The sequence below is a fragment of the Rhinoderma darwinii genome, chromosome 4 (assembly GCF_050947455.1).
Source record: "Rhinoderma darwinii isolate aRhiDar2 chromosome 4, aRhiDar2.hap1, whole genome shotgun sequence".
Lineage (NCBI taxonomy): Eukaryota > Metazoa > Chordata > Amphibia > Anura > Rhinodermatidae > Rhinoderma > Rhinoderma darwinii.
Genome location: NC_134690.1, coordinates 335822810 through 335839316, shown reverse-complemented (window position 1 = coordinate 335839316; position 16507 = coordinate 335822810). Strand labels below are relative to the sequence as shown.

The following is a 16507-nucleotide window of genomic DNA, read 5'->3' as shown; positions in this document are numbered from 1 at the left end:
CTTGCGTTCCTAGAATGTCTCTGCATGTACTATCCCTAAAAAGCACTGTTTAGTATATTACATTGGTATAAAGCAACCAAAATATATTTATCTACATACCATCCTAAATGTTAGCATATGTAAAGTTTGCCTTTATGCAGGTGCTCTCTCAGGTGCTGACAAACTGTAACAAAAATACAAAAAGTAGCAGAGCCCTTTTTTACTCCAACCGGAAAGTAATTTCATTTCTTAAAGGGGTGGTCTCATGACTGCAACACCTGTCCCTTTATGCCCTATTTTGACCCCTCCTCCATGAACCAGAATCGGTAGCTGATTTGAGGGGTTTATGAAGTCTATGTATTACATGCATGGCTATTCATCTAGATGCAGGGGAAATGGCTGGCTGGCAATATCAGATGTTTTCCCGCTGGCTTTAAGAATCATCTTGATGGAAATTACAATCCTTGGGGACCACTTTTTAAGCCACCAACCGTTCATTGGGTCTTTAAACAGTCTCTCCATTTAAACGAGAGATGGGCTTGAGACCAAGTTCGTGTTACCATACAATTGTCGTACACATGGCAGTAGGCATACAGACCTCCTGTTCAGCACTGGTATTTGTTCCTGGCCAACAACAAAGCAATGCTCTCTAAATCCTACTGGTGTACTAGATGATCCTCCAGTGGGCCCAAGCTCTGGCATTTATAATGTGTTCTGTATAGCTGGATATAGTTAGATTAAAGTACGCTAAGGCCCACCTTGAAAAAATGCTCAGGGCCCTATGTACTTCAATCAACCACTGGTATTGTCTATAGTACTCTATACCCTGCTTTTTGTATATCATTTACTGATGAACAACCAGATCAGAGAGCAATTCCACCCAATCTACTTACATCCTCTTTTACGTGACTTTAAATCATTAGCGAATTGGATTTTAATTCATTTTTTTTACCATGTTTTCAGGGCATTACAGGTGCTTTGGCTGTTCTGATGAAGGACGCCATAAAGCCAACGCTGATGCAGACATTGGAGGTAAGTGAACCTCTGTAAACAATAGATATTTTTGCTCACGTGCTTTTACAGCAGTACCTTTTTTTTATTTTTATTTTTATTTTTATTCACAGCGTGAATAATAGGTTACTAAAAACAGTTGTACAGTTTTTTTAATAGAATAGGAAGTCAGTTTTCTTATATACATGTATATGCACACCTCCTTTCTTTTCAGTGCAGTAACGTCGGTCTAAAAAAAAATCAGTGTATAGCCCACAGCCCACGGATGCATTACTGTGGACTTAACTGTATGTATGTGTGTGTGTCACTACTGACGCCATGTTTCATACACACACGCACACACACACCCCATGTTACCACTGGCATTTAGGTAACAATGTCCAGGTATTTGACAGGCAAATAGTATTTTACTGAGGAGCAGAAGTTATTAACCCCCTTAACGACATCCGACATACTATTACACCACTGTCGTTAAGGACTTAACGCAACACAACGTATAGGTACATTGTGTTGCTGGCGCGGGTTCAGAAGCGGAGCCCGCACGATCACTAACGGGTGTCCGCTGTATATTACAGCTGATGCCCTGCTGCAAGGCAAGGACCGGAGCTAGCCTCCGATCCAGCCAATTAACCTCTTAGATGCAATCGCGGGGTTCCGCTGGCTGCTTTGGCAGGCCAGAGGCCTCACAATGGCCTCCTGTCTGCCAAGTAGGAAGCCTTTTAGGCCCCGCCCGGTGGCAGGGCCCTTTAAGGTTTCCGGCCACAAAAAAAAAGGTGGCGCAGGCTCAGAAGCTGAGCCTGCGGCATCAGCCGAGGGTGTGTGCTGTAAGTTACAGCTGACACCCTGCTGTAACGGCAGGGAATGAAGCTAGCTCCGATCCCTGCCATTACCCCCTTAGATGCCGCGATCAAAAGCGATTGCGGCATCTTAGTGGTTTGAAGCTGACCAGCATCACTGCGCTGTGATCGCGGGGGTGCCGATCATTGCTATGGCAACCAGAGCCCTAACAATGGTTTCCCGGTCTTCCATGTACGGAAGCCCATTAGGCACCTAATAGGCTTGCTGTCAGTGAAAAACTGACAGCTCTAATTCATTGCGCTACGTGGGTATTGCAATGTATTAGAGTAAAGATCAGAGGTGCAGGCCTTCAAGTCCCCCAGTGGGATAAAAAAAAATGAAAATGTTAAAAGTACACATATTTAGTATCCCCGCATTCGTAAAGACCCAAACTATAAAACTGTTATTTTTCCCACACTGTGAACGCGGCAAAAAAATGAATAAAGCACAATGCCAGAATCGCTATTTTTTTTTTTTTTTAGTCACCACCCCTCACAAAACATGGAATAGAAAATTATCAAAAGGTCACATGTACCCCAAAATAGTACAAATAAAATCTACAACCTGTCCCGCAAATAACAAAAGCTTTTTTTTTACTTAAAAATAAAAAAGGAACGGCTCACAATACAGTGACACAAAAAATAAATTATATAAAAAAAATAAAAATGATGTCATTGTTCAAACACTGCAAAACATAAAAAAAACTATATACATTTGGTATCTCCGTAATCGTATCGACCTGCAGAATAAAATAAAATGTCTTTTTTTTTTAGCCCAGGATGACCACTGTAAAAAAAATAAAAAAAAATAATTGATAGAAAAAATTGTCAGAATTGCTGGTGGAATAGTGACCAAAAAAATTGCATGTACCCCAAAATTTAACCATTGAAAACTACAGATTGTCCCACAACAAATTCGCCCTCACGCCGCTCCGGTGGAGAAAACAAAGAGAAAAAATAAAGGTTCTGTGTCTCAGAATATGGCGATACAAAATGTGCAGAGTGTTCCAAAAGCGGATAAGATCGGACACCATGTATCGGTGCAACACTGGTCACGTATCTATGGATTATTATTTATTTACCCCGTTATTATACCCTCTTATTCCCTGATCTACTCCTCACAGCTTACCTATGCCCCCACCTTATAAACTGAACATATTGTGCACCAAAATGGCATATCAGTGGAAAATTGAAATTTTCACTTTGCACCATCCGCTGCACATTAATTTCTGACGAATAAACACCCGCTGGGTCAACGTGCCCACTACTTTACAGCCCTTAAAATGCCTTAAAGGGTGTAGTTTCAAAAAAATAGGGGTCACTTCTTGGGGGTTTGTTTTACTATTTGACCTCAGAGCCCTGCAACTGTGGACCAATGCTGTAAAACATCCAAAATCGGCCTATTGCTCTTCACTTCTGAGCCCTGTCAGTTGTCCCGGCAAATAAGTGCCTTGAGAGGTCTAGTTTCCCCAAGTGGGGTCAGTTTTTGGGGGTTTCCACTGTTTTTTTTCCATCCTCAGGGGCTTTGCAAATGTGACATGACACCCGAAAACCATTCCAGCAAAACTTGAGCTCCAAAAGCCAAATGGCGCTCCTTCCCTTTTGAGTCCTGCTGTGTGTTCAAACAGCAGTTTAGCCACGTATGGCGTATTGCCATAATCTGGAGAAATTGGTTTTAAAATGTTGGGGTGCTTTTTCTCTTTTATGCCTTGTAAAAATTAATAATGTCTTCATTTTATTGGGAAAAAAAAAATTTGATTTTCATTTTTACGCCCTAATTCCAATAGATTCATAAAAAAAACATTGGTGGGGTTAAAATGCTGACTTATGCCCCTTGATAAATTCCATGAGGTGTGTAGTCTGCCAAATGGGTGTTGCCACTGTTTTGGCACCAAAAAACCTCTTTAGACCAGACATGGTGCCTAAAATATGTTCTAATAAAAAGGAGGCCTCAAAATCCACTAGTTATTCCATTGCTTCTGAGGCCTGTGTTTCAGTCCATTACCACACTAGGGCCACATGTGGGATCTTTTTAAAAACTGCAGCATCTGGGCAATAAATATGAAGTTGCGTTAGTCTGGTAAAACCTCCTGTGTTACAGAAAAAATGGATTAAAACAGATTTTCTGCAAAAAAAATTTCATTTATTAATCTGTAAATTTCACCTCCATATTACTTTAATTCCTGTGAAACTCCTAAAGGGTTAGGAATCTTTCTAAATGCGATTTTCAATACTTTGAAGGGTGCAGATTTGAAAATGGGGTAATTTAATTATTGGGTGGTTTCTAATAAATAGGGCTCTCAAAGCCACTTCAGAACTAAACTGGTCTCTAAAAAAAAAAATATGCTTTTCAAATTTTCTTGAAAACTTGTGAAATTGCTGCTGAAGTTCTAAGCCTTGTAACGTCCTGGAAAAATAAAAGAATATTCAAAAAACAATGCAAACATAAAGTAGACACATGGGATATATGAACTAGTAACTATTTTGTGTGGTATTACTATCGGTCTTCCAAGCAGATACATTTAAATGTATAAAAATACAAATTTTTTATAATTTTCTCCAAATTTTGGTGTTTTTTACAAATAAACACTGAATTCATCGACCAAATTTTACCACTAACATAAAGTACAATGTGTCACAAAAAAATATTCTCCGAATCGCTTGAAAAAATAAAAGCATTCCAAAGTTATTACCACATAGTGACAGGTCAGATTTGTAAAAAATTGCCTGGTCCATTCTGCGAAAACAGGCTGTGTCCTTAAGGGGTTAAGTATTTTCACCTACAGCAACACCTCATCATGTCTGTCAGTGTCTATGTAGGAACAGAGCTTACATTCTACTCCATGTCGTCTCGTGTGTTTTTTTGTTTGTTTTTTTTTTACTGTTTTTATTAACATGACAACATTATCTAGGGACCGTAAAGCCAGGCACATTTAGGCTGGGTTCACACTGCGTTTTTTGCAGGCAGAAAATCTGCCTCAAATTTCAGTTTGGAATTTTGAGGCAGATTTTGCTCTTCCTGCACTCCGATTTTGGCGGCGTTTTTCACCTGTGGCCATTGAGCACCGTGGGCAAAAAACTGCGAAATACGCTTTCTCTGCCTCTCATTGATGTCAATGGGAGGTCAGAGACGTAAACGCCCGAAGATAGGGCATGTCGCTTCTTTTTTCAGCAAGCTGGTTTTCCGCTCGCGGTTGAAAACGCCTCCGCCTTCCATTGAAATCAACGGGAGGCATTTTCGGACGTTTTTTTTTCTATTCACTTAGCCCATGAATGTGGTTTGTGTGTTGACCCAGCGCTCGTATGTTATTGCTAACTGAGGCCTCATTTACACGAACGTATTATACGCGCGTGCGACGCGCGTGCTTTGCACGCATGTCGTACGCACCTATATTAGTCAATGGGGCAGTTTAGACGATGCGTGAATTGCGCTCAGCGCGTGTGCGCAGAAAAAAACTCACGACATGTTCTATAATCGTGCGTTTTTCGCGCACTCACGCACCCATTGAAGTCAATGGGTGCGTGAAAACCACGCATGCCGCACGGAAGCACTTCCGTGCGAACTGCGTGATTCGCGCAAGAGCTGTCAAACTCCTGAATGTAAACAGAAAAGCACCACGTGCTTTTCTGTTTACAAACATCCAAACGGAGTGTCAAATTCGAGATGAGCGCACCGAACTTCACCGGGTTCGGCCAAACTCGTTTTGACCGAAACCGGTAAAAAATGTTCGGGTACGCGACGTCAGGAGACAGTCACTGTCCACGGTGCTGAAAGCGTTAAACTGGTTCAGCACCATGGACAGTGACTTCCGCTCCGAAAATCCATGAACCTGTAAAAAAAAAAAGACGTTCTGACTTACCGATAACTCCGGTCCGACCTCCCGGGATGACAGTTCAGTCAAAGAGACAGCTGCAGCCAATCACAGGCCAAGCACAGGCTGCAGCCAATCACAGGCTGCAGCGGTCTCATGGACTGCGGCGTCATCCTGGGAGGTGGGGCCGGATGACAAGAGAGGGACGCGTCACCAAGGCAACGGCCAGGAGCCCGGACTGGGGGAAGCAGGAAGTTCTGGGTAAGTATGAAAGTCTTTTTTTATTCACAGGTTGGTGTATATTGTGTTCGGCATTCACTGTCGAGGGTGCTGAAAGAGTTACTGCCGATCAGTTAGCTCTTTCAGCACCTTGGACAGTGACGGGCGTCGACTAGCCTCATCTCTATGATGGCGGCTGCGCGAAAATCACGCAGCCGCGCATCATACACGGATGACACACGGAGCTGCCAAGTGCCTTTTGCGCGCGCAAAACGCAGCGTTTTTTGCGCGCGCAAAACGCACACGCTCGTGTAAATGAGGCCTGAATGTTAGGGGGCATATGATGTGTGGAGGTTGGTCACATGACTGACACCATTTTTAGTCCTATTCAGAAAGTCCATGGAAGAATGTGGTCAGAATTTTTAATACATGTATATTCTATAACAAAAGCACATTTCCTTTTATATGAATAAATTAAGAAGCGGACAACCCCTTTTAACAGTTACAAATTTTGTTATTTTAAGAGTCCTGTCTAATTCTACCTCTTCTCGAAAGCAGAATACATGTAGACGTTCCTTCAGAGATAGCAGACTTCATTTTTACTCTGGATCAGTAACTCGATTCTTTGTCTGATTGTCTAAATTGACTTAGAGTCCTACGTTGGTGTCTATAGAAACAATCTGCTACTAGAAAAATAGAACTTTAATAGGAGAACTGGTAAGAGTATAATTGCAGATTCCTCATAGTCATTGCCAAGATCAGTTAAAGCAATGTTCCCCCAACCTGTGGCTCTCCAGCTGCTGCAAAACTACAACTCCCATCATGACCTCGAAACCATAGGCTGTTAGGCTTGCTGTGAGTTGTAGTTTTTTAACAGCTGGAGAGCCACAGGTTGGGGAGAACTGGGTTAAAGTGTACCTCCACTTTCAGCGAAAAAGGATTATAGTGCAGAAGTTTTCTCTCTATTCGTTTTTCTAAATCCCTTCTATTACTGATTTTCCTTCTACCAGCAGCACGGACTGTATTAAGTCTGTGCTGCTGGCAGCTCATAACTATCCTGTTAGAGAGAGAGAGCACGTCCTGCTTGTCTCCATGGCTCCCATATCCAGACTGGCCGTTAGTGCGATCATTCTGGATGCGGGAGCCATGGGGAATAGCAGGACGCTCTCTCTCTAACTGCACAGTTATAAGCCACCGCTAGCATGGACTTTACACAGTCCGTGCAGCAGTTAGACGCAAAATCGGTTATAGAAGTTATTTAGAAAAACTGTTAGGGTATGTGCACACGATAACGGCAAATACGTCTGAAATTACGGAGCTGTTTTCAGGAGAAAACCGCTCCTGAATTTCAGACGTAATTGCATGTACTCTCGTTTTGCAGGGCGTCTTTTACGGACGTAATTTGGAACTGTTCTTTATTGGAGTCAATGAAAAACTGCTCCAATTACGTCCCAAGAAGTGTCCTGCACTTTTGACGAGGCTGTCATTTTACGTGCCGTCTTTTGACAGCGACTCGTAAAATAACAGGTCGTCGGCACAGTATATCGTAAAGCCCATTGAAAGTATGCCGACGTGTTGGATAAATTTTTTCAGACGTAATTCGAGGCCTAAAACGCCTCCATTCTGTCTGAAAATAGGTCGTGTGAGTGCACACACCTTCACTTAAAGTGTACCTCCACTTTCAGTGAAAAACAATTAAAGGGAAGAAAAAAAACGATATACTTTATATAATTGCTGTCTGTACGGGTGCAGTTACATGTTTTGAGGTTTTTTGCTTTTTTCCTCGTTTTGAATGATGACACTGTTTACAGACATATATTTAATGGCAATTACAGGATCGGATCCGATCATGAGAAAGCGTAATTTCGACAATGTGCATAAACCAACCATGCCCTAAAATACAGTCCAAAGCTAATGAATGGGATTTTACAAACCCTATTTACTCACTTCGATCAAATTCCTCTACATATATTGCAATTCTATATTCCAAACCTAAATGTCCAACCTTGGATAAACGCTGGATTAACAGTCTTGCCCTGTTTTTTGGTGGCCGGTACAGTCCAATCATTTGATAATCTTGCGATCTCTTATAACCTTCCTTCTAAGCTATTCTATATCAAGATATCCTAATAAGACATTTTTTGCAAAATCTAAACTTCCCTTTAAAAAATGAACTTGACCCATTCCATAAATCTTTTCTTGCTCACATTTAGTTATGACTTACTGTGCTACTAAACATAGGTCAAGGTAGAAAAGTGATTCATATGTTGAAATGGGTGGGATAGCTGGGAACTTAAAAATTCGAAATGTATTAACCATGTAAAACTTATGAGGAATATCCTTTTTAGATGGTATTTGACCCCCTACATTTGCCCACATGTCGCATAATGGATCTAGATTCTGCCTGATAGACTGTAATCTAACTGGTTCACCTTTTGCATAATGTGGTGGTTTTGTACAAATCTTATGATCTGATGGAACCAAGTCTTTCATTTAATTTTGGAAATGAATGGAACAGTCCAGCTAATTCCCGTTCCGGCCTTCATTTAGAGGATTTTCATCCCGCTGCAAGAGTAGTTATCCGTTACAAACTTGTAGCCACTAGACCAGCCATGGCTCAATCATGGGAGTCTCCCCCTCTCTGATATTCTGAGGAAAGTGAATAGTCTATGTTACCATGAAACTACTCCGCTCCCTTCTGTTTCTTCCACTTCATACATCAAAACTGCAGAACAAATGGATAGTCAATACAATTTTTCTAATGTGACCTCTTAACAATTGCTGTATTTCACGTGTAAATGTAAGTTAGACTTTACGATGGCACTTGTTTTTCTTTTTTGTTTTGTTGCACTTTTTGCGCCCAGGTCTACGGATAGTTTTGAGGCCTTTTTGATTATTTTTTTTTTTTGTGTATTTTATTGCATTTTTAAAGAAGTAAATAAAGCAGGGAGGAAAGAAAAAAGCCTATGCAACCTTGGCAGAAAATATCCGTGTGGATTTTAAAATCGACCGCATGCTCTAAAGCCTGCAGCATGCCCGAATGTAGAATTGACTGCAGATTCGCAGCAGAGGAAGTTCTGCCATGTCCTGCAAAGTTAATTCAAAATAGGACACCCTTGATTTATGAATATTTAAGAATGGTTTTTAAGATGAATACTATATTTCCCACATTGATATTTCAAAGTTAGAAACTGTGTGTGATGTGTTGTATTTCCATCTGCGATGTGATCTTGAAAGGAGTTGGGAAGGACAGGCCAGCTGCTTGTTGGCTTTTTAGCCTTGAAGTTCTACTTCTGACTTTTCATCTATGAAAGGTTTGTATGTTATCACGTTCGTCCCACTTGTAGTTTATAGGCATGCTGATAGTGTCTATTCTATGACCGATCCGCCACATGCTTGGATGTGATATACAGGCAGCTTCCTCTCCTTTTATTTTTTCTTTGCTTTCAAGCTCCTATAGCCAGAAAACGGGACGGTGTATGGGAATTTTCCAAGAGCTATCTATACCTGTTTACACTGCAGTAATGAAAAGACGGGTCATGTTTTCACAGATGTTGGCGGCAGGAGACTGCTGTAACTCAGGCTGAGCTCAGTGACGAATAACCACATTCTTTTAGATAACTATGTGAATGAATGGGTAGTGGTGACAGATGGACATGACATTACAGTGAACATGGGATCAGCTGAAATATATGCTATTCTGCACTGCAGACAAGACTTGGCTACATTTTTTTTTTGTCAAATGAGGAGTTTGCTACACACATTCCCTCAGTGTGATGAAAATGGGGACTGTAACCATAGGAATTTTTTTACATTTTTGATCATGTGGATTGTCTTTAGAATCCAAAGGGGCAATTTATTGGACATTCATTCATTGACTTGTTCGCTTTTCCACTAGTCACACTGACACATAAGCCGTCTTGGCCCAATATGTACGGCCTGTGGGGGTTGTTTTCCAACATTTCTTATGTGCAGTTCCTTATCGCTCAGTTGAGATTTAGGGTGCAGTCACACGTGTTGTATTTGCCTTGAATTTGGAAAGCTTTACAATGTAATCTGATAGAAAAAATATTCCGCAACAGATTTCTAAATTTCTTGCGTTGCTGGATTTTTATCCCATAGGATTACATTTTAAGGTTTAATGCAGTGTTTTTTTACGGAAAAACTAAGCAAATATGGCACATTTTTTGCGCCCTTAAAGTATTTGTTGTATCTGTAACATGGCAGACAATGAGGATCTAAGCACTGAAGTTTTATTTTCTTTCCCTGGAGGCACACTTTAAGCTGCATTAAAGGTCCCTTAGATGAATCCCTATACAATGTTTTTAATACTGCATTGAATTATGGGTATCGATATTAATATGGGTATCCTTTTTTTATTTATTTTCAAGCAAGACTATTCTATTGGCACATTCATGTTTATAAATATTTGTCTGATTTTTAACAGGGATCTCCAGTTTTTGTCCATGCTGGACCTTTTGCCAATATTGCACATGGCAGCTCTTCTGTGCTGGCAGACAAGATTGCATTGAAGCTTGTGGGAGAAGATGGCTTTGTGGGTAAGTCGGCAGAATTGCTGCCACCACTGTATATTCCGCTGTGTATCATTAGAACTGCCAACTTTGATCTAGAGGCTTAAGGTGCAAGGTAAATCAGTTAAAAACCATCAGAAAATCAAATATGCACAAGGTACATTTATCCCCACAAGATGCCTTCAAATAAATGGTTTAAAGGCTATGGACACCTTTTCGGGGGCTTTTTTTTTTAAATCGATTAGTCAGTGTGTTTAGTGTAATTTTGCAATTCGTTTTTATTAAAAAAATCGTTTTACTTTTGGAGATACAGCTGTTCTGTATTTTCTGTATAGAACAGCTGTATCTCTAGTTTTTATATTGAATCAGTCAGTCCTGCGGATCTGACGGGCTCAGTGTCTGCAGGTCCTGCGTGGACCTCCCACGCAGGATCCATCTGTAATCGATCACATCTAACTTATGAGGTATATGATCAAGAATTCTAAAGCGCAGCTGACTTGCATTATGTTTACAGGCAATAAAATGTTTAGGGACCATCAATCCGGCTTTCCCTAGTCTAATTAATTTGACGTCTCACCAACGTACGATAGATCACAAGGGCATTGTGTAACCTAGATTACATAACTTGATCTGCATGTGTATCTATTCTTGATGATAAACCTTTTTCTCGTATGGGAATGGGTGAAACTGTCCCCTTTGATAATACTGTTGCAGTGGCTACACTCTAAGCAGGGAAAGTTCCCATTTTTCGGTGTGCTCCAGTATGTCTGTGATAGTGTCTTTGTTGTGCCTATATCTGATTTAACCAGCATATCTTTCAAATTTCTACCCCGTTTGTACGCCATTACCGGGGTAGTCTTCTTTTTTTTTTTTTTTTTTTTTTTTTTTTTGACAGTGGTAAATTACAGACTGACCTATATGTAAAAAGTACTGACCGTAAAAATTTGTAGGTAGGTAGAAGGAGCCTACGCGTTTCGGACGCTTCCAGCGTCCTTAGTCATGGCTGATAATGGCAAGTCGCTATACCCCTCATTTTGGATGTAGAAGTCCTCCCCAAACATGAAATAACTGTTTGAGGATGACTTCCAACAATTCAAAGACTAAGGTTTTTGGGACATCCGACTTGGTAGTTTTATTAAGGCGAGACTCAACCGCCTCCAACACTCTCTATTATGATCAATAGATGTGTAAAGACTAACTATGTCAAATGATACCAAAATACAGCCTGCAGGACAGTCCATAGAGTCCATTCAAGTCATAAAGTCAGTAGTATCTTTAATGTATGATTTATAATTGGTTGCCTGTTCCCTCAAGATCTTATCCACAAAAATAGCTGGAGGACAAGAAACCAAATCCATCCCTAAGACAAATTGGTCTCCCCGGGGGGTTCTGCAGATTCTTATGGATCTTGGGTAAGCAATACAAAACCTGGGTTCTAGGATGTTCATTAATTAGAAAGTTTGCTGCACGAATATCAATCCCCTTATTACGTACTTCCTCTCCTACCATATCTTTCAAAATTTTTATAATCCTAAATTTGGGATCAAACCTCACTCTCTCATACACATCAGTGTCTGCTAGTTGCCTATGTATTTCAGCTACGTATTTTGAGGAGTCCATCAGGACGACTGCACCCCCCTTGTCTGCCTGCTTAATAGTGATTTTTATTTTTTTTTCATAACCCCTATAAAGAATTCCATTACTAATTGGTTATGTTACACCACCTGGTCTTTTGTTATCCTCGTTTTGTTTTAGTTCCTAAATTATTTTTTTTCTCGGTCTCAACAAATGCTTCCACCCCATGGTTATTAATGGTGGGGTTGAAATTAACTCTTATTATAAAGGGCAACATCACTCCGCCTAAGTTCACTAGATAACATGGCATAGTTTGAGTCCTTGATGACCTTATTGATGAATAATGCATTTAATTACTGCCAATTTTAAGTACTCCTTCTGGGGGTCCCCCGTCTCCTCGGTGAACGGTTGTAAATTCTCTGCCATGTCCGGATCCCCTGTGCTGTGTTAGATAGATAGATAGATAGATAGATAGATATCTATTTCATAGGATAATCTGGAATTAAGAAATGGGTTTCAATGTACAGAACACTAATCCCTCTTTTGCCACACATTCGCAAAAAATTCAGTGGTCCACATTTACCTGTAGAGTGTCCAAATCAAGATTGTGGGAGGCAATGAACAATCCATGCTCTGTACCAAAGTGGTTGGAAACGTGGTTGAAAACTGTTTTATTCTACGAAAAAGTGTTGTGTTTAAAGGCAGCCTTACTAATGAGCAAATTACTAGTCTGGTTCTACTCCAGGTTCAGAGTCTTCTGAGACATGACAGATGGTTAAAATGTGTTTAATGTAAAGAAAACACTCTCAGATCTTCATACCCAAGGTGGCCTAACGATATTACAATTTTTGAGGATGAACGTCCTTTTGTTTTGAGGTTGAAATGTCAGAGATAATGAAAACATCTGAAGCACAAGAGAACATGTGTTTTGGCATGTCCCCTACCATCTTATGAGAAGAGGTCTTTAATTTCTCGAAATCACTCTTACTGCCTCTACTCCTGCTAAGTCTCCTAATATAAACATCCTGTCTTCAAAACAATACTGTGCTCATTGCTTTATTTCTTCTTGGTGTGGAGTTAAACTGAACAGCGCTTGCAAAAGGTAATTTTCCTGCTTTGTCAAGTTGTTCAGATTGCCTCTCACTGTTCTTAGCAGGTTGGTTCCTGGTGATAGGACAACATTCTATCATTTTTGGGTGTATCCCCTGGGCTCTGTTTGGTCTGCTGCCAGTAGTCAGGAGGACTACTGAGGAATGTAGAAAGAGACCTCCTTTATTAATTTCCTTTATCTTGCTAGTTTAGGATGACAAACCGTGGAGGATTAAGTAGACCATAGGTCTGGGACTGTTACTCAAATTTGGGCCCCCCTTCTCCACCACTGCCCTGCTTCGCCATAACTATTGTTAACACCACCTTTTTGCAAGCTTGAACAAATGGGTGTTACGATTGCCCTTCTCAAAGGGCTGTGTCCCTGTGACTGACAGTCTCCAACCATCGCTGACCGTATCAGACTGCAAGGACATCTCCTGACAAGGGGAATGGTAACTACCATTTCTCTAGCAGTCTTGGACTGCACAAAGACATTATGTGGAATACAAGGATTTCCTATAATAAACATGTCAGGAGAGGTGACAGATTCTCTATAAATCCAGTGACTCACCAGTGATGTCTTCAGATTTTAGTAGTTTTCTTTACTCATTTCTTCTCCATCTGGTCCAGATCTCATGACCACTTCAGTCAATGACCCATTTTTGCAGAATTTGCCACTCTGATGTCTTCGGCTCCTCACTTTTCCAACATTTCCACACCTATAAATGAATTCTCATGGTGCCACACACTGTGCCCCTAAATATAATAACCATCCACTGAGCCCCTGAATAAAATAGTACCAAACACTGTGACAATTATATTCAGGGGCAAACACTGTAAAGTAAAGCACCACATATAGAGCCACACACACATCCCTCCTGTAGATATGGCCACATACATCACCCCCCCTGTAGATACGGCGCACAGCCCCTCTGTAGAATGTGCCACCCCCTGTAGTTAGTTCGACACTTACCTGTCCCCGTTGCAGCGCCGTCCTCTTTTTCCGACGATGCAGGCCTGGTCTCTTCTGACCAGGCCGAATCCAGCGGAGCTGCATGATAACATTATCGTGCCGCCTGCATCACAAAAAAAGACTGAATGGTTTTCTTGCCTTGCCAGCGATACAATTGAGTCCAGGAGCCTTCATTTTTGTTACGGCTTTTGCGATTCTTGGCAAAAACGTGACAAAACTGCGATGTGGTCTTTGGGCAGCCATGGGCCCCCCCGGGAGCCTTGGGCCCGGGTGGCCACCCATAACGGACCTATGGGGATCCGCCACTGATGACAAATGTCAATTTTACTTTAAAAAGTAGAACACGTAGAAAGTTGTGAAACTGCTGGGGCCTGCTGCTATTTTTGTCCGCTGTATATCGAGGAATTTAAAAGTAGTGTTATTCTTGATTTAAGATATAGTACAGCGTTTGCTAAAAAATTCCATTCATACCAGACATTTCTGTTTTTACTTCTATGAGTAACTTTGAACTGTAGGCCCCTTGTTTATAATACACTTCTTTCATACCTCTGAATGCAAATTGCTGACACTCTGTGACAGCCTTTCAGCGCTTTTTCACACTGCTCTCTTACTACCACTGGAGTTCTGGCATGCCATTTCAGCAACGGTTTCAGATTCCTTGTTTTGAGGCCGCCTTTACCCATGGCTAGTCCTAAGAGTAAGAAAAAAAAGAGACCAATAGCAAATTCTACTCTGGCGACTGTAGACTGTGTATTTAATAATGCTAACAGAAATTGTGTCTAATTCACAGATTTGGGGCTTTTCCTTAAATTTTTGCTTTTGTTAATGTATATTTTCTCTTTGCTGAGTGGGCACTTCCCGATGTGGAGCAGGGTACCAGTGCTGTGTACTTTGACCAATCGGATGGCTTCCCCCTTGCTTTTATTGGTCTGGCTAAACATAAGCCGTTCCTAAAAATACACGACTTATCTTAAGCAAAAAACATGTGTAATGATCCCCCTCTCCTCATACAGACTTAGAAATAGACTGCTGCTGTTTCCCCTCCCTCGTTTATTGTAGGGGTTATTGTTGTGGTTAACCTGTAGGCAGGGAAAGACACTTTGTTAAGAAACTACTGCACAAAAAACATGTTTACTTTTTCACTCCCTTCCAGCACCTGCATGTTTTTTTTGTTCTTTTTCTTCCAGTGGAGTAGAAAAGTATGCCCCGTATGAACATTACCTAAGGCTAGGTAATATTGCCATAGCAGCATACCACTAGTTGACACATTTACAGAAGCAATACAATGTGGCTATGAAGAACACAACAATCTATGTTGACCGACATTTATTCTAGTTGGAATGCCCCCATCCATGGGTATCCCTGTACAACCTTAGGCTGGATTTACACAAGCGTGTGCGTTTTGCACGTGCAAAAAACGTGGTGCTTTTCTGTTTTCAATCATAGTTTTGACTGCTGTTGCGCAAATCACGCGTGTCACACGGAAGTGCTGCCTGTGATTTTCACGCACCCATTGACTTCAATGGGTGCGTGATGCGCGAACAAGGCACAAATATAGGACATGTCGTGAGTTTCACGCAGCAGACACACGCTGCGTAAAAATCACTGACTGTCTGCACAGCCCCATAGACGAACATAGGTCCGTGCGAGGCGCGTGAAAACACTACGCTCGTTGCACGTGACCTATATCACGTTCGTGTAAATAAGTCCTTAGTCTAAAACTAACAAGAGTTAGGCATTGGATTACCCAAATTAGGAGTAATTACCCAATATGTCTTTATACATGGAAGTATTACTTCATACTATCTTGCTTCTTTAACCCAGTAATAGGTGATGGATACGTCTCATTGTTCATCTAGTTAAACATATGTAAAATTGAATACAGTGCTTTTCCTTTGACCGCTTACTGTTTGTTCAAACTTTCGTCATGGGTTTTGTTTTTTTGTTTTTTCAGAATCCATGAAGGATGTTATGGATCTATCATGATCTGTTTATTGAATGGATCCATTAATTTCTAGTTTGTTTTTTTTTATGTGATTTTTATTTTTGGGATTGAATACCACTGTTCAAGAGCTATGGAAAATTTATGCAAAAGAACTAACAAAAGTAAACCGAGTTTAAGTGCATTTTTGGCTCTGATGCCAGCTATGGAGTAAATGTATTTTCACCATGTTTTATGGTGTTTAGTGTGCTTTTAATTATTATGATGATGCAGCAAAATTTATGATTTTCCCTTGGCCACTTGCGATTATATTTTCAACCACAACTGCAACAAACCAGCTGTTGCTCACACAAATCCAAGGTGTGTATTTAACATGTCTGGGTTTTCCAGTGAGAAAAATATTGAAAGCCTATCCTCCGGATAGGCCATCCTTATCTGATTGGTGGGGGTCCGGCTTCTGGCACCCTGATGATAGGCAATCAAAGGGGTTTTCCAGTGAGCAAAAAAAAAAATTAAGTATTCCCCGCTGCTGGGACCCC

The 16507-nt window shown here is 40.9% G+C and overlaps 1 protein-coding gene across 1 annotated transcript in view; it reads left to right on the top strand.

Moving 5' to 3' along the window:
- MTHFD1L (methylenetetrahydrofolate dehydrogenase (NADP+ dependent) 1 like) overlaps positions 1 to 16507 on the top strand; it is a 219307-nt gene that overhangs the window by 86544 nt on the left and 116256 nt on the right. Inside the window, exons 19-20 of the mRNA XM_075862846.1 lie at positions 943 to 1011; positions 10305 to 10416. Of these exons, the coding sequence (XP_075718961.1) occupies positions 943 to 1011; positions 10305 to 10416 (181 nt within the window). The remainder of the gene's footprint in view (positions 1 to 942; positions 1012 to 10304; positions 10417 to 16507) is intronic.